This window comes from Physella acuta, unplaced genomic scaffold (assembly GCF_028476545.2).
Source record: "Physella acuta isolate Inbredline_101_S28 unplaced genomic scaffold, ASM2847654v3 ptg000243l, whole genome shotgun sequence".
NCBI lineage: Eukaryota > Metazoa > Mollusca > Gastropoda > Physidae > Physella > Physella acuta.
The window spans coordinates 259,490-286,797 of record NW_026731762.1 but is presented as its reverse complement, the minus strand read 5'-3'; the positions used below and the strand labels follow the sequence as shown (position 1 = coordinate 286,797).

Here is a 27,308-nt window from a genome sequence, read left to right as displayed (position 1 = left end):
CACATAAGGCAAACATACACAGTTAAACAAGCTGTATATTACTATATAACATTAAAAGCGCACAGCCAGATGTATATTACTATATAACATTAACAGGCACATAGGGTAAACATACACAGTTAAACCATATGTACACCACTCCACACACATACTCACAAAACACAGAGAGGCGAGATCCGCGTACATCAGCACTACTAATTAAATGGCTGTTTACTTTAGGCCTATAGAAGTCTCCGACCACTGAATTAGAACATAAGGCCCTATAGTCCTTCGACTGTCATTCAAGTATTTATCTTGCGCGTGTGAAAACTTAAAATTCACACCAACATGCAGCAAACATAAATATCCATGAGATAACTTTAATGTCGTCGTTATGGGTAAGACGGTAAAGCCTGTTGGAACTTATTTGATGTACAGACGCAAAAAGAAAACAGAGAATTTTAAACCACCTTATGTAGGAAAATATAACAAATATACAGAGGATGAACTAGCACGACATACGCTTCAAAATACCACACCTCCATCCTCTAATGTGTCATCCATTTATAAGGTCCACAAAACGTTAGATTTCCATAGGCGTCCCTTTTTGAAGAACACTATCCCTAGCCTCAACACCCGATGTAAACGTTCACTAAAAGTAAAGGCCTAAAAGTAAAGGCCTAATATGAGTTTACAATAGGTGGTAGAACGCACGACTGCTGACGTATTTGGTATTTTGAAAAAAAAAAAAAGAAATAAGCTTATGATTCAAATTTTAAAGCATTGTTTTTATAATAAAAAAAATTCTTTTTGAAATTTACTATGGGACGGCTAGTAAATTATATATTTCACATATTTTGTCCTTCCATTTTTCAACCACACACAACGATCCCTTCCTTGTAAATCACGTGCTTATTCTGTTATTATTCACTGCACAAAACACAATATTTATTTCACTATCTTCATTCACAGATCTATGTTTTGATTTTGCAGGAACAAAGCGAGACGACCGCTAATCAAATTTAAATATTTTAAAAATATAAGTTATTTCCCTTGTTAGGTAATTTTGTTATCTTCCCCGAGGAATGCTTTAAGTTAGAATCATACAAATCATTGGAACGTCTAACTCACATGTAAAACTACGATATAGGAGTTTGCCTAGACGAGCCTACCAATCTTCAAGCTAAACTAAAATAGGGGGAAAACTGCATCGGCTTTTTATAGCTAGAATGTACTGAACGAACCTCCTCCTATCCCCATGGTAACCGTTATCACCAACATTTATCTTAAAACAACAACGGAAGAAAATTATCAAGTCGGAATTTTTTTTTGTCTCACCATCGGGTGCAGTAAAGCCACGTAACATGTCTGTAGCAGACGTGGAACTAACAAGTGTAGTAGACCTGTCCCCAGGGCGTGTTTCGTCTTCATTTCTAGATTAGCGCGCGCTGATGACCACATCGCTAGCAGCTGTGAGCGGTCAATCGGCGTCAGGGGAGTTGTACGGTGATGCAACCAGAGGCTGGAGTAGATCGCGAGTTTCTCTACACCACAGTAGATCGTGAGTTTTTCTACACCACAGTAGAGTTTTTCTACACCACAGTAGAGTTTTTCTACACCACAGTAGAGTTTCTCTACACCACAGTAAAGTTTCTCTACACCACAGTAGAGTTTCTCTACACCACAGTAGAGTTTCTCCACACCACAGTAGAGTTTCTCCATACCACAGTAGAGTTTCTCTACACCACAGTAGAGTTTCTCTACACCACAGTAGAGTTTCTCTACACCACAGTAGAGTTTCTCTACACCACAGTAGAGTTTCTCTACACCACAGTAGAGTTTTTCTACACCACAGTAGAGTTTTTCTACACCACAGTAGAGTTTCTCTACACTACAGTAGAGTTTCTCTACACCACAGTAGAGTTTCTCTACACCACAGTAGAGTTTCTCTACACCACAGTAGAGTTTCTCTACACCACAGTAGAGTTTCTCTACACCACAGTAGAGTTTCTCTACACCACAGTAGAGTTTCTCTACACCACAGTAGAGTTTCTCTACACCACAGTAGAGTTTCTCTACACCACAGTAGTTTCTCTACACCACAGTAAAGTTTCTCTACACCACAACCACAGTAGAGTTTCTCTACACCACAGTAGAGTTTCTCTACACCACAGTAGAGTTTCTCTACACCACAGTAGAGTTTCTCTACACCACAGTAGAGTTTCTCTACACCACAGTAGAGTTTCTCTACACCACAGTAGAGTTTCCCTACACCACAGTAGAGTTTCTCTACACCACAGTAGAGTTTCTCTACACCACAACCACAGTTGAGTTTCTCTACACCACAACCACAGTTGAGTTTCTCTACACCACAGTAGAGTTTCTCTACACCACAGTAGAGTTTCTCTACACCACAGTAGAGTTTCTCTACACCACAGTAGAGTTTCTCTACACCACAGTAGAGTTTCTCTACACCATAGTAGAGTTTCTCTACACCACAGTTGAGTTTCTCTACACCACAGTAGAGTTTCTCTACACCACTAACTATATACAACATCTGCTCTCAGCCCAAATAACAACCTTAAGACACAAAATACTAACCAAAAATGGTTATAAAACTTTCCTAGTATCAGCAAAAGCAACAAACCATTTAACTCAAGCCAGACTTACATCTCAATTAGCAAACAACAATTGTTTTCAGGGATTGTTTGGATGTTTTATTACTGTGTCTTGTTTTTACTACTGTATCTTGTTTTAAAACATCACATGCTTCTGCTACTCAACAGACCTTTACATAACACCCAACAGACGTGCAAAAACTTAACTGGTTTAACTAAAAATAATCAGGGGTATGAGCAAAGGTCACGTGATTTTGTTTTTCAATACAAAAGGGCGGTACCTTCATACAGGTCACATGATCACAATTCTGGCTTCTATTTTGAATAAGGAACACATCGATACATAATGTTCCCCGGTGTGTTGGCTAGTTCCTTTGTGCGGATGTTTTTTTTTTACTGCTGTTGGTACATTTAATAAAGATTCACCGTGGCTGAGCACGGGTATGCAGCTAGTATTGTAAATATCGCTATTACATAAAAACTATATATTTGATTTTTTAATGTATTTTGTTAATGCAAAATAAGAATCAAATATTGGGGTTGTTTGTCTAATGTGAAAGCAATGGTGTTTAGTTTTACAGATTGATAGAAAAATTGTGTGTTGTGAGTTTACGCGTAGGACGCAACACGAAAGTTTACACATGAATACACGGGGGTAAAGGTCAAGGATCTGCAACACACGCTACACGTGATAGATGTTACAAAACTCTGGAACACGTTGTATTCGGAACTCTCGAAGCCTTAGCGGGTTTTGTTGGTTTCTTAATAAATACATTTTATGGCACTTAATTCAACATTCTTTTTTTTTGTTTTTACCATTCAAAGTCTAAGTCACCGTCAAGTTCAAGGCCGTCTCCCCAGTCATCCATATCGTCAGACATGGCGAACATGAGAAGTCCCAAATTCGTGGCGGCCGCATCTTGAGCCGCCGGGGGAAGTAACCGGGGCGGTCTGGCGATAGGAAGGGCCGAGTACGGATTGCCTCCCCTGCTGATGATCGTCCTCCTCGGCTGGTTGAAATTGTTGCCCAGCACAGACGCGAACATCAGCGCCGCCGTGTTCCCGTCGTCGCCAAGGTCACCAAGGCCGTCGGTCAGGGATCCCAGGCCCTCGGTCAGGTCTTCCCCCAACTCTGCCACGCCCTCGCCAAGCTCGCCCATCTGTTCACCCAAAGCCTCGCCGACTTCGCTGACGCCTTCGCCGATCTCCCCGAGGCCTTCGCCAATGTCGCCGATATCCGGGTCAAGGTCGACGTCTCCGGCGATATCGCCGGCCTTGTCCAGCAGGTCGGCGGCGGCGTCCTTGATGTCCCCGGCAGCATCCTGGATCCCGTCCCCGATGTCTCCAAGATCCGGTGCGTCGATGACGTCAGTGATCCCATCGAGCACATCGCTGACGCCGTCACCCAAATCGGCCACACCGTCGCCGATGACGTCACCAACGTCAGCCACGGCGTCGCCCACGTCGGCCACAACGTCACCAGCGTCGTCGATGACGTCACCGATGCTCCCTGCCGCGTCTTTCACGGTATCCGCTACGTCTGAAACCACATCCTTGACCTTGTCGCTCTAAGGAATAGAAAAAAAAAACAATGATTCTTTCTCGTTTAAAATAAGACAAGCAATGCGTCTACTACATTTACAGTAAACACAGACATTTATAAATGCCTCATACAGAACAATTTGTAAGAAATTTTCTTTAAATAGGGCTGGTAAGTAGGTCACCGACACGTTCTACGGCTCAATAAAACCTGCATGAGCCATAGAACTGGTTGGTGACCTACTTACCAGCCCTATTACTTACCGAAGCCACCAGTGCAGGGACCACAAAATTGGCTGCCGAGTCCAAAGTTTTTTCTGGCCACTTCACGCCACTGACCGCTGACTTGCTGTCACTGCTGACCTGCAACATCGGTCAAAGAGGTTGGAGTTGTGTGTAGGTTGTGTGTAGGTTGTGTGTAGGTTGTGTGTAGGCTGTGTGTAGGTTGTGTGTAGGTCGTAGCTTAACACAAAACTAAGGTAGAGTTATAGACCTTATACGTGAGGGGTTAAGTCTAAGATTATCTGTTGGTTGTTGCTGTTTCATAACACAAAACTAAGGTAGACCTTAGATATAAGGGGTTAAATTTGTCTGTAAACAAGGGTACAGTTAAATACCTTAGATATAAGGGAGTTAAGATTGTCTGTAAACAAAGGTGTAGTTATTGAACTCAGATGTGGAATTGTGTGTAAGTTGTTAGAGTTTCATTACACGAAACAACAGTTATAGTGAAAGGTTCCCAGAAAAAAAAAGCGCAAACGGGAAAATGCGCCAACAGAAAAATGCGCAAATACAAACAAACCATACTAACACTGTCATTTTTTTTTGGTCATATTTCGCGGTAAAGTGTTTTATTGTGTTACAATGTACAAGTAGTCGTTCTTTGCAAACGTCTATATAAATGATCTATTTAAATATAATAAATTCTCTTTTGTCTAATTATTTGTTCAATAATAAATATTTCTCTCAGAGTGGCTTTGTTTAAGTATGAACCATTGTTGTCAGTAAATAATCTACTGGCCAAATGTTGCTATAAATGTGTCATTTCTGTAAAAAACAGTATCGCAATAAAACAAATGTGTTGCAAATAAATAATGATAACACATGTTACAAGATATAATCTGATGGGAGAAGACACCGATTGTAAAGGGTAAATGAACAGGAAACAATGAACGCGTAATCAGTGGCGTAGCCAGGATCGTCTCAAGGGGGGGGGGGGGGGGGGGGGGTCCAATTTTTACCCGGGGACAAACTTTCGATTTGCACCCCCCCCCCCCTCAAACTTTCGATTTGCACCCCCCCCCTCAAACTTTCGATTTGCACCCCCCCCCTTAAACTTTCGATTTGCACCCCCCCCCCCTCTCATACTTTTTATATATACCGAGGGGTCTATGGGGGGGGGGGTTTATGACCCCCCCCTAACCCCCCTGCCTACGCCACTGCGCGTAATGTCATATTTTCTAGACTCTATTCATATCGAATATTTAAACCTACGACACGGTACGATATAGTGTATAGTGTTTTCTAATCCGTTCTGTTAAATTACAGTGTACTAATCAACCCGCTTGTAACAGCTGATTTATTTAATTAGTATTCAATAGAAAATCTTACGTGGGTAAGCCAGTTTAATTAGTTTACATGTGTACATGCATACCTGGAGTTTTTAATTTGTTTTTTTTTTAAGTGGCGAAGATATGCCTCGAGTGTTGAGGGCATGCCTAAGTATATTTAGTGATGGATATCATGAGTGTTGAGGGCATGTCTTCGTATATTTAGTGATGGATATCATGTAATGAGTGTTGAGGGCATGTCTCCGTATATTAAGTGATGGATATCATATAATGAGTGTTGAGGGCATGTCTCCGTATATTTAGTGATGGATATCATATAAAGAGTGTTGAGGGCATGTCTCCGTATATTTAGTAATGGACAGTGCCGGCGCCAGGTTATTTGGCGCCCTAGGCAAAACTTATTAAAACGCCCCCTTCTTTCACACAAATTAATTACTAAAACATATGTATAAGAAAACAATTAATTAAAAGTGACATTAATTGATTATCAATTGCATACACGTTATAAGGAGACATCAAAATCAAATTTTACTTGCCTCCTTCGTAGCAAAAGTTCGTACTAATACCTTCAATTCCAGTTTGCAAGCCTAATCACATTCTATTGAAATTGTTGCTAAGTCCACGAGTCTACTTTGTACGTTACGACAAAGCCCCCCCCCCCCCACTAGAAAATTTCAAGAGCCCCCCCCCTCCCCCTCCCGGGAGAAAAAAAGTCTGAAAAAAACTCTTTAAAAAACAACACAGTTCTTGTAGTGTTGGGCTCTCTGCAGACCTCCCAAGGTGAGTTCCAGAACGGAAAATGACCTGTTTTAAGCTTGACTGTCTTTAGTTATAAATCTAAAATATCTATATTGTGTGATTATGCAACGATTTTTTTTTTTTTTAAAATAAAAGGTTATAAATGTTATAGATTCCAGCCTACAATTGTTATATATGAATCCTTTAGGAGAAGGTAAAAAATATGAAAAAGACACTAAATTAATTTGATGATTAATTTGCGACTTACTGCAACAAATGCGTCTAAAATCTCATACTGTATGTCTACTAACAGTAACTGTTGCAATCTACAACGGCTACTGGTGTATTTGTTTTTCAACTTGATAATGCTAAAAAAAAAACTACCAAAATATGTTGTTTAGAACTTCTGCTCTATATAATTTTTACAATAGCAAATAATAACTAAAAGTTGTACTTATAAGTAAGCGGTCAACCTAAGGTGCAGGAATTTGAAATGAATTGTGAAGTTAAGCAACGAATTATCTCCCATTTGAAAATACAAATAAAATCTTATTCAAGGGAAATAGCTTTCATTAGAATAGCTAAATTAGCCAAGTGTAACTATGACATCCTTGAAAAACACAATAAAACGTTCTAAATTTCATCACGTAATAATTCTAATAAATCTTGTATATTATCTATGTAACCGTGTTAAAAGAATATATTTTACTAATTGACTACTTAACTGTAGGGTTTGTTTAAAAGTCTGAACACGGTAGCTTTATGATAACATACTTCCAATCAATTTTGAGGACATACATTAAATGTAGTCTATATAGTATTCCTCAAACAAAAAATTTTGGATCCCCTAAATAAAGGGACGTATTTCAAAATATTCAAATATGGGTAACTCAGGAGTCGGCAACCTCCGCATTCGGCTCTTTTGGTGTCCAGTTGCGGCTCATTAGCTCCATGCACAAATATTAATAACGAGCCGACCCGCGGCATATCATACGCCGCTATTTAGTTGTTGTTTTTTCTACTTTTCAGTTATTCATAATTTGTGAATTCGACACTACCAACGCTGCCACTGAAAATCTATCTATAATTTAGTTTGAAACGATTTTAAACTTAGAGGAGGTAACTAAGAGGGGGGGGGGTGTTAGTGTTTTTAAGCAAATATTTTCAATGGCAGCATTGGTACTGTCGATTTCACAAATTATAAATTACTAAAAAGTAGAAAAAAACAACTAAATAGCGGCGTATGATACGCAGCGGGTCGGCTCGTATATATAATTCTCTTCTGGGATCAGTTAGAAAACAAGCTGCAATCGCGCCTTTGCAGTCCCCTCTCTTCCTCTCTATCAATATCACTACCACCCCCACCCCACCCCCACATGATCTGGTGAGCGGTGTTCACTCTGTTTACATTTTACAATCATAGAGACGGGTTTGGTGACGGCTATTAGGGGCAGATAATTTAGTTTGAAACTATTTTAAACTTAGAGGAGGTAACTAAGAGGAGGCTGCTTTCACGTGGGGGGGGGGGGGGGGGGGGGGTTAGTGTTTTTATGCAAATATTTTCAATGGCAGCATTGGTACTATCGAATTCACAAATTATAAATTACTGAAAAGTAGAATAAAAAACAACTAAATAGCGGCGTATGGTACGCAGCGGGTCGGCTCGTATTTCTGTAAAACACTATAAGTGGCTCGTTAAGGACGATAACCACCCCCCCCCCCCTCCGTTAAAGTAAACTTCACTTAGGTGTTACCCCCCCCCCCCCTACGTTTAAAATCGTTTCAAACTAAATTATCTGCCCCTAATAGTCGTCACTAAACCCGGCTCTGTTTGTAAACATTTAGAGTGAACCACAGCACACCAGACCGTGTAGGGGTGGGGGTGGTAGGGAACGTGTTTACAGCTTGTTTTCTAGCGTCTCCCAGAAGAGAATTATATATATATATATATATATATATATATATATATATATATATATATATATATATATATATATATATATATATATATATATATATATATATATATATATATATAGATTATTTTATTTTATTTTCATAACTCATAAAAATATTAGTCTGCAACACTCGCTAATAAACGATATAACAATAGATATAAACAATAAACATTTTTTATATTATAATATTTAGTTTCTCCCTATCTTAATGTACTTCCTATTACATTGTCCATTCCGAATAGAAACATTCAACTTCATAGTGGATATCACAAATAAACTAAACCAGCTAATAATTAGTGTAAAACTGAAAGGAAAACCCAGCCTATGTCTTGCTTGAAGAGATGGTTTGTTTTGAAAAAAAAAAACTTTTTTGTTGAATACTTGGTGAGCGGTAAATTACTAAATTACGAAAAATCTGAAAAAATATCGTTATGAAACCAATGCTACTATGCAATCACTTCAGCATTAATATAAACAAAATGAAGGATGTTTTCACTGAGAGATTTGAGAAATTCAAAACAAATGCTAGTACTCTGACTTACATAGTAGATCCTCTCAACACAAATTCAAATGAGATCTATATATATAAAGCAAAGTGGTCGGGTGCCCGATAGGGCACTTCCCGGCGCCGCAGGCGCGTCAAATTTGGCACTAAGGTGCCTTATGGCGATAGAACACGAGGGCCGGTGACGGTTCGGCAAAAAGTCTACGGAGCGGGGGTCAAAACTGACCTCGACTGACCGGCGCCTTATATGGGCTATATTACGAAAAAAAAATCCCTCCGACGACCCCCCTTGAAATTTTGTGAGGTGGTAGGAGAACACCTTGGGGTGTCACAAAAAACTCGGCATATCTTGGAAAACTTCGTAAAAGGGTCAAAACTGACCAGTTGTATTTCCCTATATAATCTTTGTATTTTATGGGAAAAACAGAGGGTCATTTCAACGCAGACTTTAGGGTACTTAAGCTCAGTATATCTGGCTAATTTTTTGCATGCTCCTAGGTCAATGGCTTGACCTTTAGGGAAAACTGTCGGTTACACTCAAAGCCCTCGACGAGGGCTAAAAAGTGACCGCGAGTGAAATTCTCATTATATGAGCTCTATTACGAAAAAAAAATTCCTCCGACGACCCCCCTTGATATTTTGTGAGGTGGTAGAAGAACACCTTGGGGTGTCACAAAAAACTCGCCATGTCCGGGAAAAATCGGGAAATGGGTCAAAACTGACCAGTCGTATTTCCCTATATAATCTTTGTATTTTATGGGGAAAACAGAGGGTCATTTCAAAACGGATTTTATGGCACTTACGCTCTTTACATCTGGCTCAGTTTTGGCATGCTTATAGGTAAATGGCTTGACCTTTAGGGAAATCTGTCGGTTACACTCAAAGCCCTCGACGAGGGCTAAAAAGTGACCGCGAGTGAAATTCTCTTTATATGAGCTCTATTACGAAAAAAAAAATCCTCCGACGACCCCCCTTGATATTTTGTGAGGTGGTAGGAGAACGCCTTGGGGTGTCACAAAAAACTCGCCATGTCCGGGAAAAATCGGGAAATGGGTCAAAACTGACCAGTCGTATTTCCCTATATAATCTTTGTATTTTATGGGGAAAACAGAGGGTCATTTCAAAACGGATTTTATGGCACTTACCCTCTTTACATCTGGCTCAGTTTTGGCATGCTTATAGGTAAATGTCTTGACCTTTAGGGAAAACTGTCGGTTACACTCAAAGCACTCGACGAGGGCTAAAACGTGACCGCGAGTGAAATTCTCTTTATATGAGCTCTATTACGAAAAAAAAATTCCTCCGACGACCCCCCTTGAAATTTTGTGAGGTGGTAGGAGAACACCTTGGGGTGTCACAAAAAACTCGGCATATCTGGGAAAACTTCGTAAAGGGGTCAAAACTGACCAGTTGTATTTCCCTATATAATCTTTGTATTTTATGGGAAAAACAGAGGGTCATTTCAACGCAGACTTCAGGATACTTAAGCTCAGTATATCTGGCTAATTTTTTGCATGCTCCTAGGTCAATGGCTTGACCTTTAGGGGAAACTGTCGGTTACACTCAAAGCCCTCGACGAGGGCTAAAAAGTGACCGCGAGTGAAATTCTTTTTATATGAGCTATATTACGAAAAAAAATTTCCTCCGACGACCCCCCTTGATATTTTGTGAGGTGGTAGAAGAACACCTAGGGGTGTCACAAAAAACTCGGCATATCTGGGAAAACTTCGTAAAGCGGTCAAAACTGACCAGTTGTATTTCCCTATATAATCTTTGTATTTTATGGGAAAAACAGAGGGTCATTTCAACGCAGACTTTAGGGTACTTAAACTCAGTATATCTGGCTAATTTTTTGCATGCTCCTAGGAAAATGGCTTGACCTTTAGGGAAAACTGTCGGTTACACTCAAAGCCCTCGACGAGGGCTAAAAAGTGACCGCGAGTGAAATTCTCTTTATATGAGCTCTATAACGAAAAAAAATTTCCTCCGACGACCCCCCTTGATATTTTGTGAGGTGGTAGAAGAACACCTAGGGGTGTCACAAAAAACTCGGCATATCTGGGAAAACTTTATAACGAAAAAAAATTTCCTCCGACGACCCCCCTTGATATTTTGTGAGGTGGTAGAAGAACACCTAGGGGTGTCACAAAAAACTCGGCATATCTGGGAAAACTTTGTAAAGCGGTCAAAACTGACCAGTTGTATTTCCCTATATAATCTTTGTATTTTATGGGAAAAAAAAAGGGTCATTTCAACGCAGACTTTAGGGTACTTAAGCTCAGTATATCTGGCTAATTTTTTGCATGCTCCTAGGACAATGGCTTGACCTTTAGGGAAAACTGTCGGTTACACTCAAAGCCCTCGACGAGGGCTAAAAAGTGACCGCGAGTGAAATTCTCTTTATATGAGCTCTATTACGAAAAAAAAATTCCTCCGACGACCCCCCTTGATATTTTGTGAGGTGGTAGGAGAACGCCTTGGGGTGTCACAAAAAACTCGCCATGTCCGGGAAAAATCGGGAAATGGGTCAAAACTGACCAGTCGTATTTCCCTATATAATCTTTGTATTTTATGGGGAAAACAGAGGGTCATTTCAAAACGGATTTTATGGCACTTACCCTCTTTACATCTGGCTAATTTTTTGCATGCTCCTAGGTCAATGGCTTGACCTTTAGGGAAAACTGTCGGTTACACTCAAAGCCCTCGACGAGGGCTAAAAAGTGACCGCAAGTGAAATTCTCTTTATATGAGCTCTATTACGAAAAAAAAATTCCTCCGACGACCCCCCTTGAAATTTTGTGAGGTGGTAGGAGAACACCTTGGGGTGTCACAGGAAACTCGGCATATCTGGGAAAACTTCGTAAAGGGGTCAAAACTGACCAGTTGTATTTCCCTATATAATCTTTGTATTTTATGGGAAAAACAGAGGGTCATTTCAACGCAGACTTTAGGGTACTTAAACTCAGTATATCTGGCTAATTTTTTGCATACACTACTATAGATGACTAGGCCGTATGGAAAAACTGTTGGTCAGACTCAAAGCCCTCGACGAGGGCTAAAAGATGATCTTGAGTGAAATTCTCCTTATATGAGATATATATATATATAAATAAATTGACGAACGATCCCCTTAATATTATGTGACGTCGTAGACCGACCCTGGAGGCTAACAAAAAAACTTTATTCCCGTCGGAAACAGCCATTATAGTTGTTAAATATGTTCATATACCGTAATTTCTTATATAAGCATAGCAACTGTTTGTAAAAAAAAAACAAAGACATACGTCATACGTTCAGTTTTCAAGGGAGGTAACGTTTTTTAAATTATTATTTTTCAAATAATTGTATACTATTTTAAACAGAAACAGAAAATGACGAAGTATAGCATTTGTTTTAGTACAAAATTAAGTTGTTAATTTTGTTACGTATCCCAATTAAATAAATAAATAAATTTCAAAAGGCAATGTAATAAAAACTATGAGATGTACTGTTCATGGAAGCTGTGTAGTTCTAATTCCATTTTACTTATACATTGCGTACTTTCCGATATTTCTCTGCGAACGGTATTTAAATGACAAACTAAAACATTTTTTTTCTAAAGTTAGCATTACTGTTTAAATTAAAGCACTCAACACCAAATCCATCGCTAAATAATTAAGTATTCAAATTCTCAAATGTTATTTAAAAACCTAAGCGAAGCTAGGCAGTATGCCTAGTTATTTCATATATCCAAAGCTATTTATTTAAAATTACATATATAATATATTTGTTTAGGATTATATATATATATATATATATATATATATATATATATATATATATATATATATATATATATATATATATATATATATATATAAAATCCTAAACAAATATACTATTGAAATGTTAGTGGCTCTTTATGTTGTAAATTGTAAATTTTGGCTCTTTTGTCTCAAAAGGTTTCCGGCTCCTGGGGTAACTGATTAAGACATTGCTATAATTATTGATTAAATATAATAAAATTATTATTTGAAAAAACAAAGTTTACGATTAATTATAAACTCCAGCCTATATAATATTATATATTATATAATATAGATTCCTAAAAAACAAGATTTTTGAGCTAGAGGACGCCTACCTTTCTTTGTAGTGTGTTCCGTCCTGAATTGAAATAATCTAACTTACGATAAACTCGACTACTGGATATACTCTACAACATTCATAACACATATCTAACTTCGATACCTAAACATAACTAGACTCGATGCTCCAGAACTACGACACTAACTCGCTTATACCGCAAGGCTCGATACTCTCGGACCCAAGAACAACGATACTTCATCACCTACATTCTTATTTCTCTACTACTATTCAGATTCCACTAGACCTTCAACTACACAACAGCTAAATAATAGTTCGTCCTGTGCACCGAAATATATCGCTATTCCTTTGTATATTACCATCTATAGTTTATTAATTACTAGGTACTTTTTGATAATTGCGATTAAACCTTTTATGCCTCCATATATTTAGTGGTGGATATCATGTAATGAGTGATGATGGCATGTCTCAGTATATTTAATGATGGATATCATACAATGAGTGTTGAGGGCATGTCTCCGTATATTTAGTGATGGATATCATGTAATGAGTGTTGAGGGCATGTCTCCGTATATTTAGTGATGGATATCATATAATGAGTGTTGAGGGCATGTCTCCGTATATTTAGAGATGTATATCATATAATGAGTGTTGAGGGCATGTCTCCGTATATTTAGTGATGGATATCATATAATGAGTGTTGAGGGCATGTCTCCGTATATTTAGTGATGGATATCATGTAATAAGTGTTGAGGGCATGTCTCCGTATATTTAGTATTGGATAACTCTGAATGATGGATAAACATCCGCGTCTGTCTCGCCTAAATGGATCGCGTTACGTTTTTTAAGGTAACCGTTAATTAATGACACTTGTTTTGTGTAAAGCTATTTTTAAAGTCCTGAGCGGCAACTGCTGAGAAATTGGGGCATAATGAAATCGTTTATCTATTTTTAGAAAGTATTTGTATGCTTGTGTATTTCCCATGGATTGTCAGTAAAAGACGTTATCCCATTATCCTAATTTGGCTAAATCGTCACTCTCCAAAAAAAACCTAAAGAAAAATTCATCATGACGTCACCGAGTCCACGCCATCTATCCCCAACCCTAAAAATAACCCAAATCCTTCCATCTCCAACAACTCTATTAATAACCCTAATCCTAACAAAAAATATGACCATGTTTAAATTCAAATTAAAATATGACTATGTTTAAATTTAAATTTAAATATGAACATTCTAACAAAAAATTTGATAATGTTTAATTTTAACAAAAATATGATCATTTTTAATTTTAACAAAAATATTATCATTTTTTAATCCTAACAAAAATATGATCATGTTTAATCCTAACAAAAATGTGACCATGTTTCCTATCCATTATGAGTAGTATGAACTTAATATCTTGAGAATCCCAAATCCCCCTTGTACAATATAACGATGTGAGAACAATTCCCCATAAAACTATAGCGCAAGGGGGTGGGCGTGGGGGGGGGGGTTATCTAAAAGGGTTAGTCCATATTCATTCTTCATCGGGGAATATTTTATTTAAAAACTAAAGACGCAATCATCCACTTTACTTTTTGTTTCACACGGGAAACATATTTTTTCATAGATTCAATTTCTTCTATATATAAATAAAGAAAAGACTTGCCAGATTTTTTCAACCAAGAGGCCAAAAGTAAAAAAAAAAAGATAATTTTAGCAACGCTGTTGTGTTATGTCACAATGTTGTATTAAATCATCCACACATGGAGCGCTAGTGACAGCGTACGGCTGGTGTTGTACACGACAGTGTAGGTAGATCGTGTCCCATGTTACACGTGTAGTTAGATAGGTGTCGCTAATTGTTGTTGTTTTATTTTGGCAGCGTAGGTAGATCGTGTCCCATGTGACACGTGTAGTCAGATAGTTGTAACTAAGTGTTGTTGTTTTATTTTGGCCGAGTTGTGTGGCAGTGCACTGCGTGACGAAAACAAATGAGGTGGGGGGGAGGGGGAGATATGTGTCTATACGGGCCAATGGTTAGTGTAAGGGTTAGCGTTAGGTCAGGGTTAGGGTTAGGGTTAGGGTTAGGGTTAGGGTTAGGGTTAGGGTTAGGGTTAGGGTTAGGGTTAGGGTTAGGATTAGGATTAGGATTAGGATTAGGATTAGGGCTAGGATTAGGGCTAGGATTAGGGTTTGGGTTAGGGTTAGGGTTAGGGTTAGGGTTAGGGTTAGGGTTAGGGTTAGGATAAGGGTTCGGGTTAGGGTTAGGGTTAGGGTTAGGGTTAGGATAAGGGTTCGGGTTAGGGTTAGCCAATGGGGGTGGATGTTATGGATTAGAGATATAATGTGTTTGTCTGACTGGATAGATGGACTTGTGTGTCTTTGTAGGGGGATGGGTAGAATGGTGTTTGCGTTAGTAGATAGTACTGGCTGATGTCGTTTATATGTGGCGAATCGTGTGTATATGTGGGTGGATGCTTGTCCTACGTGGGTGGATGTTACGTCACATGTGGGTAGACGATGTGTCCCGTGTGGATGGATGTTACGTCACATGTGGGTGGACGATGTGTCTTTGTTTTCATTTGCCTGTGTTGGTAGGTGCTTCAGATCAGAAGGCGAGTAATTGTTAAACGTTAAAACAACGTTGACCTCTTGGTATGCTAAATGACACATTGCATGAGTAAAGTGCTAGAATGACGCCGTACATTCCTTCTAAAATGTCTAGTATGCTTTAAACCTAGTTGATGTGGGATGATGATGGGGGGGGGGAGGAGGAGGAGAGTTAAGCTCGTTATAAGTTTGCAGTAATTACTTAAAATGATTCCTGAAACAAAGGTTTTAGCAAGTTCGGTACGTCAATCAGTTAGTACTCATGCTGGTTCTACAACACATGATGTATCGAGTTTGTTATTGATCAAAATGGCAGCGTCACGTGTCTATAGTTTATTTTTCTCAACTTCAAAGAAAGATCACTCGTCCAAACTGCACAACGGTATCATAAATATTCATGTATGACGTCGCTAACATCTAAAAATAGCTTATAATTTTCACGCGGATTTAATTAAGCAATTTTATGATGGGGAGGTGGGGGTTGTACATAAATGACGTCGTACAATTAAAGGGAAAGTTAATTTGACTTGCGACGATTTGCTACGTAGGGGTATATTGGTGGAGGGGCGGGGCGGAATGTTTTTGCAATTATAGGGTAAAAAATACTGGAAACTTGTTGATCTCCGTAAGAGCTATCATGTATTTGACAAGGAGGGTAGAATTGTGACGTCATAATAGAAGTTAGGGGGAGGGTATTGTTGTGTCGACGTGTGAAGACGTGGAAGTAGCGAGTAAAAAATTGGCTAAAATCGTGTTACGTCATTTATCGATGGACGACCTCATTAGTGTTGGTTGGTATATGATAAGAAAGGGGGGGGGGTGAGGAAAGCTACTTTATTCCAAAGCAGTGTTTCTTCCAAAGCAGTGTTTCTTTTTTTTTCTCCGGGGGGGGGGGGGCACTTGAAAATCTCGGGGGGGGGGCGGACTAAAATATGCGGGGGCGGACACTGTTAAAAGTATATATTTTCTATATAAAAATATATAAATTCTGTTTCAAAGGGCGTATGTTCATGTGTGCGCTTATGTTTCCGACACCAATTCTCAGCACGCTAAATACAGTACGTTAATGAATAGACTGCTGCACTAGCGACGGGGTTGATGTTTAAGTTTAAAGGTTGTATTGTGACTGGAGAACGGCGACATTTATTTGCCTGGGCTTGTAATAAAACACGGGGATTTCGCCTGTATCCTGCTGACAACTCCCCCCCCCCTCCAACCTCTCTTCCCCCACGGTGACCGCCTGAAGGATAGCTGCACCGGTAACAGCTGGGGCAGTGTGGCCAACATTACGCCTGGGGTAGGAGGGGGCAGGGTTGGGTGATAACACGGGACATAGGGTGCTGACGGGTTGGCGGTTGGGTTTAGACCGGCAGGGTTAGGATACGTGAGGTAGTCACGTGACCTGGTGTGGGTCAGAGATTCATCCAGGCGCATCTCTCTGCCCCCCCCCCCCCCCCCCGAACGAAATGGAACTTCTATAGAAAATATATACTTTTACCAGTGTCCACCCCCACCCCGGAAAATGTTGTCAGACATTAGACAGGTGTAGACCCACGAGAACACCTGTAATTACCTTCTCAGACACGAGATTCCCAGACAGGTGGAGACCCACGAGAACACCTGTAATTACCTTCTCAGACACGAGATTCCCAGACAGGTGGAGACCCACTAGAACACCTGTAATTACCTTCTCAGACACGAGATTCCCAGACAGGTGGAGACCCACGAGAACACCTGTAATTACCTTCTCAGACACGAGATTCCCAGACAGGTGGAGACCCACTAGAACACCTGTAATTACCTTCTCAGACACGAGATTCCCAGACAGGTGTAGACCCACGAGAACACCTGTAATTACCTTCTCAGACACGAGATTCCCAGACAGGTGGAGACCCACCAGAACACCTGTAATTACCTTCTCAGACACGAGATTCCCAGACAGGTGTAGACCCACGAGAACACCTGTAATTACCTTCTCAGACACGAGATTCCCAGACAGGTGTAGACCCACGAGAACACCTGTAATTACCTTCTCAGACACGAGATTCCCAGACAGGTGTAGACCCACGAGAACACCTGTAATTACCTTCTCAGACACGAGATTCCCAGACAGGTGTAGACCCACGAGAACACCTGTAATTACCTTCTCAGACACGAGATTCCCAGACAGGTGTAGACCCACGAGAACACCTGTAATTACCTTCTCAGACACGAGATTCCCAGACAGGTGTAGACCCACGAGAACACCTGTAATTACCTTCTCAGACACGAGATTCCCAGACAGGTGTAGACCCACGAGAACACCTGTAATTACCTTCTCAGACACGAGATTCCCAGACAGGTGTAGACCCACGAGAACACCTGTAATTACCTTCTCAGACACGAGATTCCCAGACAGGTGTAGACCCACGAGAACACCTGTAATTACCTTCTCAGACACGAGATTCCCAGACAGGTGTAGACCCACGAGAACACCTGTAATTACCTTCTCAGACACGAGATTCCCAGACAGGTGTAGACCCACGAGAACACCTGTAATTACCTTCTCAGACACGAGATTCCCAGACAGGTGTAGACCCACGAGAACACCTGTAATTACCTTCTCAGACACGAGATTCCCAGACAGGTGTAGACCCACGAGAACACCTGTAATTACCTTCTCAGACACGAGATTCCCAGACAGGTGGAGACCCACGAGAACACCTGTAATTACCTTCTCAGACACGAGATTCCCAGACAGGTGTAGACCCACGAGAACACCTGTAATTACCTTCTCAGACACGAGATTCCGAGACAGGTGGAGACCCGCGAGAACACCTGTAATTAACTTCTCAGACACGAGATTCCCAGACAGGTGTAGACCCACGAGAACACCTGTAATTACCTTCTCAGACACGAGATTCCCAGACAGGTGTAGACCCACGAGAACACCTGTAATTACCTTCTCAGACACGAGATTCCCAGACAGGTGGAGACCCACGAGAACACCTGTAATTACCTTCTCAGACACGAGATTCCCAGACAGGTGGAGACCCACGAGAACACCTGTAATTACCTTCTCAGACACGAGATTCCCAGACAGGTGTAGACCCACCAGAACACCTGTAATTACCTTCTCAGACACGAGATTCCCAGACAGGTGGAGACCCGCGAGAACACCTGTAATTAACTTCTCAGACACGAGATTCCCAGACAGGTGTAGACCCACCAGAACACCTGTAATTACCTTCTCAGACACGAGATTCCCTGACAGGTGGAGACCCACGAGAACACCTGTAATTACCTTCTCAGACACGAGATTCCCAGACAGGTGTAGACCCACCAGAACACCTGTAATTACCTTCTCAGACACGAGATTCCCAGACAGGTGGAGACCCGCGAGAACACCTGTAATTAACTTCTCAGACACGAGATTCCCAGACAGGTGAGACCCACCAGAACACCTGTAATTACCTTCTCAGACACGAGATTCCCAGACAGGTGTAGACCCACTAGAACACCAGACAGGTGTAGACCCACCAGAACACCTGTAATTACCTTCTCAGACACGAGATTCCCAGACAGGTGGAGACCCGCGAGAACACCTGTAATTAACTTCTCAGACACGAGATTCCCAGACAGGTGAGACCCACCAGAACACCTGTAATTACCTTCTCAGACACGAGATTCCCAGACAGGTGTAGACCCACTAGAACACCAGACAGGTGTAGACCCACCAGAACACCTGTAATTACCTTCTCAGACACGAGATTCCCAGACAGGTGTAGACCCACGAGAACACCTGTAATTACCTTCTCAGACACGAGATTCCCAGACAGGTGGAGACCCACCAGAACACCTGTAATTACCTTCTCAGACACGGGATTCCCAGACAGGTGGAGACCCGCGAGAACACCTGTAATTAACTTCTCAGACACGAGATTCCCAGACAGGTGTAGACCCACCAGAACACCTGTAATTACCTTCTCAGACACGAGATTCCCAGACAGGTGTAGACCCACCAGAACACCTGTAATTACCTTCTCAGACACGAGATTCCCAGACAGGTGGAGACCCACGAGAACACCTGTAATTACCTTCTCAGACACGAGATTCCCAGACAGGTGTAGACCCACCAGAACACCTGTAATTACCTTCTCAGACACGAGATTCCCAGACAGGTGGAGACCCGCGAGAACACCTGTAATTAACTTCTCAGACACGAGATTCCGAGACAGGTGTAGACACACCAGAACACCTGTAATTACCTTCTCAGACACGAGATTCCCAGACAGGTGTAGACCCACCAGAACACCTGTAATTACCTTCTCAGACACGAGATTCCCAGACAGGTGGAGACCCGCGAGAACACCTGTAATTAACTTCTCAGACACGAGATTCCCAGACAGGTGAGACCCACCAGAACACCTGTAATTACCTTCTCAGACACGAGATTCCCAGACAGGTGTAGACCCACTAGAACACCAGACAGGTGTAGACCCACCAGAACACCTGTAATTACCTTCTCAGACACGAGATTCCCAGACAGGTGGAGACCCGCGAGAACACCTGTAATTAACTTCTCAGACACGAGATTCCCAGACAGGTGAGACCCACCAGAACACCTGTAATTACCTTCTCAGACACGAGATTCCCAGACAGGTGTAGACCCACTAGAACACCAGACAGGTGTAGACCCACCAGAACACCTGTAATTACCTTCTCAGACACGAGATTCCCAGACAGGTGTAGACCCACGAGAACACCTGTAATTACCTTCTCAGACACGAGATTCCCAGACAGGTGGAGACCCACCAGAACACCTGTAATTACCTTCTCAGACACGGGATTCCCAGACAGGTGGAGACCCGCGAGAACACCTGTAATTAACTTCTCAGACACGAGATTCCCAGACAGGTGTAGACCCACCAGAACACCTGTAATTACCTTCTCAGACACGAGATTCCCAGACAGGTGTAGACCCACCAGAACACCTGTAATTACCTTCTCAGACACGAGATTCCCAGACAGGTGGAGACCCACCAGAACACCTGTAATTAACTTCTCAGACACGAGATTCCCAGACAGGTGAGACCCACCAGAACACCTGTAATTACCTTCTCAGACACGAGATTCCCAGACAGGTGTAGACCCACTAGAACACCAGACAGGTGTAGACCCACCAGAACACCTGTAATTACCTTCTCAGACACGAGATTCCCAGACAGGTGTAGACCCACGAGAACACCTGTAATTACCTTCTCAGACACGAGATTCCCAGACAGGTGTAGACCCACGAGAACACCTGTAATTACCTTCTCAGACACGAGATTCCCAGACAGGTGTAGACCCACGAGAACACCTGTAATTACCTTCTCAGACACGAGATTCCCAGACAGGTGTAGACCCACGAGAACACCTGTAATTACCTTCTCAGACACGAGATTCCCAGACAGGTGTAGACCCACGAGAACACCTGTAATTACCTTCTCAGACACGAGATTCCCAGACAGGTGTAGACCCACGAGAACACCTGTAATTACCTTCTCAGACACGAGATTCCCAGACAGGTGTAGACCCACGAGAACACCTGTAATTACCTTCTCAGACACGAGATTCCCAGACAGGTGGAGACCCACGAGAACACCTGTAATTACCTTCTCAGACACGAGATTCCCAGACAGGTGTAGACCCACGAGAACACCTGTAATTACCTTCTCAGACACGAGATTCCGAGACAGGTGGAGACCCGCGAGAACACCTGTAATTAACTTCTCAGACACGAGATTCCCAGACAGGTGTAGACCCACGAGAACACCTGTAATTACCTTCTCAGACACGAGATTCCCAGACAGGTGTAGACCCACGAGAACACCTGTAATTACCTTCTCAGACACGAGATTCCCAGACAGGTGGAGACCCACGAGAACACCTGTAATTACCTTCTCAGACACGAGATTCCCAGACAGGTGGAGACCCACGAGAACACCTGTAATTACCTTCTCAGACACGAGATTCCCAGACAGGTGTAGACCCACCAGAACACCTGTAATTACCTTCTCAGACACGAGATTCCCAGACAGGTGGAGACCCGCGAGAACACCTGTAATTAACTTCTCAGACACGAGATTCCCAGACAGGTGTAGACCCACCAGAACACCTGTAATTACCTTCTCAGACACGAGATTCCCTGACAGGTGGAGACCCACGAGAACACCTGTAATTACCTTCTCAGACACGAGATTCCCAGACAGGTGTAGACCCACCAGAACACCTGTAATTACCTTCTCAGACACGAGATTCCCAGACAGGTGGAGACCCGCGAGAACACCTGTAATTAACTTCTCAGACACGAGATTCCCAGACAGGTGAGACCCACCAGAACACCTGTAATTACCTTCTCAGACACGAGATTCCCAGACAGGTGTAGACCCACTAGAACACCAGACAGGTGTAGACCCACCAGAACACCTGTAATTACCTTCTCAGACACGAGATTCCCAGACAGGTGGAGACCCGCGAGAACACCTGTAATTAACTTCTCAGACACGAGATTCCCAGACAGGTGAGACCCACCAGAACACCTGTAATTACCTTCTCAGACACGAGATTCCCAGACAGGTGTAGACCCACTAGAACACCAGACAGGTGTAGACCCACCAGAACACCTGTAATTACCTTCTCAGACACGAGATTCCCAGACAGGTGTAGACCCACGAGAACACCTGTAATTACCTTCTCAGACACGAGATTCCCAGACAGGTGGAGACCCACCAGAACACCTGTAATTACCTTCTCAGACACGGGATTCCCAGACAGGTGGAGACCCGCGAGAACACCTGTAATTAACTTCTCAGACACGAGATTCCCAGACAGGTGTAGACCCACCAGAACACCTGTAATTACCTTCTCAGACACGAGATTCCCAGACAGGTGTAGACCCACCAGAACACCTGTAATTACCTTCTCAGACACGAGATTCCCAGACAGGTGTAGACCCACTAGAACACCAGACAGGTGTAGACCCACCAGAACACCTGTAATTACCTTCTCAGACACGAGATTCCCAGACAGGTGGAGACCCGCGAGAACACCTGTAATTAACTTCTCAGACACGAGATTCCCAGACAGGTGAGACCCACCAGAACACCTGTAATTACCTTCTCAGACACGAGATTCCCAGACAGGTGTAGACCCACTAGAACACCAGACAGGTGTAGACCCACGAGAACACCTGTAATTACCTTCTCAGACACGAGATTCCCAGACAGGTGGAGACCCACCAGAACACCTGTAATTACCTTCTCAGACACGAGATTCCCAGACAGGTGGAGACCCACGAGAACACCTGTAATTACCTCCTCAGACACGAGATTCCCAGACAGGTGTAGACCCACCAGAACACCTGTAATTACCTTCTCAGACACGAGATTCCCAGACAGGTGTAGACCCACCAGAACACCTGTAATTACCTTCTCAGACACGAGATTCCCAGACAGGTGGAGACCCACGAGAACACCTGTAATTACCTTCTCAGACACGAGATTCCCAGACAGGTGTAGACCCACCAGAACACCTGTAATTACCTTCTCAGACACGAGATTCCCAGACAGGTGTAGACCCACGAGAACACCTGTAATTACCTTCTCAGACACGAGATTCCCAGACAGGTGTAGACCCACGAGAACACCTGTAATTACCTTCTCAGAAACGAGATTCCCAGACAGGTGTAGACCCACCAGAACACCTGTAATTACCTTCTCAGACACGAGATTCCCAGACAGGTGAGACCCACCAGAACACCTGTAATTACCGTCTCAGACACGAGATTCCCAGACAGGTGTAGACCCACCAGAACACCTGTAATTACCTTCTCAGACACGAGATTCCCAGACAGGTGGAGACCCACGAGAACACCTGTAATTACCTTCTCAGACACGAGATTCCCAGACAGGTGTAGACCCACGAGAACACCTGTAATTACCTTCTCAGACACGAGATTCCCAGACAGGTGTAGACCCACGAGAACACCTGTAATTACCTTCTCAGACACGAGATTCCCAGACAGGTGTAGACCCACGAGAACACCTGTAATTACCTTCTCAGACACGAGATTCCCAGACAGGTGTAGACCCACCAGAACACCTGTAATTACCTTCTCAGACACGAGATTCCCAGACAGGTGAGACCCACCAGAACACCTGTAATTACCTTCTCAGACACGAGATTCCCAGACAGGTGTAGACCCACGAGAACACCTGTAATTACCTTCTCAGACACGAGATTCCCAGACAGGTGTAGACCCACCAGAACACCTGTAATTACCTTCTCAGACACGAGATTCCCAGACAGGTGAGACCCACCAGAACACCTGTAATTACCTTCTCAGACACGAGATTCCCAGACAGGTGTAGACCCACGAGAACACTCGTCACACCAAAGACACCGACCAGTCCGCTGATGATAGACCACTTGAGGACCTGGTTCATGCACTGTGTGGCAGGTTGGGCCGCCCCTAGCTGAAATGCAGTAGAGAGACTCTAGGTAATATGGTATAATCGTGAGGGGGGGGGGTCTTGTCATAGATCTGTTGTTTTCTATAGCTTGGGGTATTGATTGTTGCAAGCATTGTGGCATAGCGCGAGCACAGTGAGCATTCTGTGTTATTAGTTTTAAAATATTTTAGACGGAGATTTTTTTTCAGTTAAAAGTATAACCCACATGAGTATTATCGTGTGAGTTTTACATTGGTGTATTGATACATTCATGCAGTCACCATATATATTATTCATTGGCAAACTAGTTTTATGATCATAACTGTATTTGGGTAGGGGTTCGGTGTGGTAAAGCTCATGGTTGTAGATTAGCCCCGAGCTTGGAAAAAAAAGTTTGCTTAGAGGAATTCGATCAGTATTTTTGACATGGACGAAAAACCTGGTTTTCTTACAATTTCTTCTTCTGGGTAGCTAAAAATATTTTTCCAAGTGAAAAAAATAAATATTTAATAGGCATTATTAAGAATCAGTGTTATAAAATGTGCAGTTGCTGATAACTTGTAACCATTGTTTGAATTTAAGGCTACTTTTCCATTGGCATATACCAACCAAACATGTTATACTGACTTATATTTGTATGAGAAATTTTGATTGGCAATGCTTTAATTGAGGCCTCTTTTAATTTTCTTCTATAAGCCCCTCCCTATTCCATTAAATGTTTGTACTTAATTGTCAACTTGACCAAGTTATTGCTATTTCGTTTTTATTCTAACTACTATACTAGCAGTTGAAAATTTAAGCTACATTCACACATTCAAATGTTTATCAGCACATTACATTAATAAGCACTATTTTAAAATGTGCGAGTTATCTGGGTCGATTCTATTGGTCTGATTATGTCCCCTGTATCAGTGAGTATCTTTCTTAGTGAACTCCTCAGACATTAATTATAATTCGTGTAATAAACCTGATGTATTCGACAGCGTAACACAATGACACCGTTCGTTCTTAACAGTGATGAATTACCGCACCGTTTTATACAAAAAAAATGAACGGAGCATGACAACTTATATAGCCTACAAAACTAAAGATCGAAATTTAGCAATGTTATAACATTCATTGTTTTTTTTAACGTTAATTTTCGAGGTAGAACAAGAAATTAATCATTAGTTACAATGATGAATACCTGCTTCGTTAGTCTATTGACATAATAAATGAGCTTGGACGCTAATTAACTGAACTTGGATCTACCCATCAAAATTTACCTTATTATTACAACACTGACTATTGACAAAACGAGTCTTGTAGAGAGATGTTCAAGGTGAACAAAATATTAACAATAATTACAAATTGGTATATACTTTAATAAAAGTACTACTATCTTCAAATGTCTCGCACATATTTAGCTTCTTCACTGTCCTCCTATTTGTACTAATCAACGCGGTTATCCTATTAATCTATACCGAAAGTAAAAAATAAATGGTTGAAGCTGTCTTGTATCGGTAAACGGAAAAAAAGTCACAGGAAAAAAAAACACAGAAAAAAGTCACAGTTTTTGCTAGGAAAAAAAGTCACGGAAAAAAAAGTCACAATGGAAAAATTTTATCGGAAAAAAAGTCACAGAAATAAAGTCACAGAAAAAATGTCACACAAATCTTTTTAGAAATCTTTTGATTTATTTGTTAAGAATTGTAAAATTTTGTATGTTATTTTTGTGGGTTGTATTTTTTGATAGCATAAATTATTTATAGACGTTAAAAGTATTATGGTTTATAAAAATTGTAAGTAAAAATACTCTAAAATAATTTACACAACAATCTTAACTTTTGTTACGTATTTAGTTACATACGCGGTAGAAAAGTTAACTATAAAAGAAATTTAGGCACATCATTGTGTTTTGCATAGGTTTTGCCGTAGGCTATTCTATGGTCGGCCTCTCCTCAGTCGGCATTGTCCGAACATATTTTGTGTTGTTGACGTTTTGTGTCAATGACAGCCTTTGAACCTTGTCGGCTCTCTGTTTTGATCCTAAGTTTTGTTATGTAATGAGCGTGATAAATGTGGGCAGTAAAGGTGGTTGAACTAAGCATAACTATTGTTGCGATGAGTTGAGGGCTGTAATTCAGATGACCTTACCATTTCACGGTAATTTAATTTTTTTTAAAAACACGATGAAAACCGTGGACATTCTATTAAATGCTATAAATATTATGTTTAACATAATTACAATCTACATAATTCATACTAAATATTTTTAGATGAATTATAAAAATTACTATACGTATACAACCTACACACATTACATTACATTTAATTAATCTTAAGTTAATTTGCACTCTCTGAATATTTAATACATAAAAGTGTTAACAAATCCCATGCAAATATATATTTGTGACTTTTTCTCCTGTGACTTTTTTTCCTGTGACTTTTTTTCCTGTGACTTTTTTTCCTGTGACTTTTTTTCTGTGTTTTTTTTTTCCTGTGTTTTTTTTTCCTGTGACTTTTTTTCCTACAATCCTTGTATCATCTTGGTCTCTATATGCCCCAATGTCGGGTCTCTCGGGTTCGAATTAACGTCGGAAAAAATAGAACAAAAACATAGGTTTCAACTGATTAAAATTGTTTTTTGTTTTTTTTTAATGAAGGAGTTTCTAACGCATAGTTTTTGCGAGCTAAAGTAGCTATTTCGGACATGACGGCTAATAGGTTTCAGTGAATAAATAGTGTGGTCAGTGCTATGTCCATCCGCGGTTAGTAATCGTCAACCAACACATCATACTTAAATCGAATCAACCAACACATCATATCTAAATTGGGCCAACCGAAACATTATATTTATATCGAGTCAACCAACAGTTCACACCTAGATCGACACGGCTTTTACTAAACTCCACAACTGTCTAGAAGTTCTAACTCAGCAAAGAAAATATATTACCTCGGCTGCCGTAAATCCCATGGTAAATGTTCAACCTAAATTTTCAACTTCAAGGATTTATTGGTCAACTGTAAGTTTCCAAAAGTGTGTCAACTATGTATACAGCCAAAGGTCCACTTCAAGTGTCCATATGAATGTCCACTTTGAATGTCCAACTGGAGACAACATTACACCTAACCACGCATCGCTTTATGCTGATATCCAAAGTCTATAACGTCTATCTATCTATACAAACTGCATTGTATTCAAATACCAAGGAAACTCAGGTAAGTGTACCGACAGCAACCGGGGGGAGGCAGGTGTAAGCCCCAGC

At 41.2% G+C, this 27,308-nt stretch overlaps 1 protein-coding gene across 1 annotated transcript; it reads right to left on the bottom strand.

Moving 5' to 3' along the window:
- Nucleotides 1–2,651: 2,651 nt before the first annotated feature.
- LOC131938440 (uncharacterized) lies at nucleotides 2,652–27,258 on the bottom strand. The gene is made up of 4 exons (XM_059296468.1): nucleotides 26,996–27,258; nucleotides 23,947–24,084; nucleotides 4,401–4,499; nucleotides 2,652–4,165 (listed from the first exon to the last, which is right to left on the bottom strand). Exons 1-4 carry the CDS (start codon nucleotides 27,014–27,016, stop codon nucleotides 3,410–3,412), a joined length of 1,014 nt encoding a protein of 337 aa, XP_059152451.1. The 5' UTR covers nucleotides 27,017–27,258; the 3' UTR covers nucleotides 2,652–3,409.
- Between the last annotated feature and the right edge of the window lie 50 nt (nucleotides 27,259–27,308).

Coding starts and splice junctions, on each gene's coding strand:
- LOC131938440 (XM_059296468.1), bottom strand. CDS start 27,016: ATGGGATTTACGGCAGCCGAG. Junction 24,085..26,995: donor TGGGATTTACGGCAGCCGAG/GTAATATATTTT, acceptor ACTGCATTTCAG/CTAGGGGCGGCCCAACCTGC. Junction 4,500..23,946: donor GGAATCTCGTGTCTGAGAAG/GTAATTACAGGT, acceptor CCGATGTTGCAG/GTCAGCAGTGACAGCAAGTC.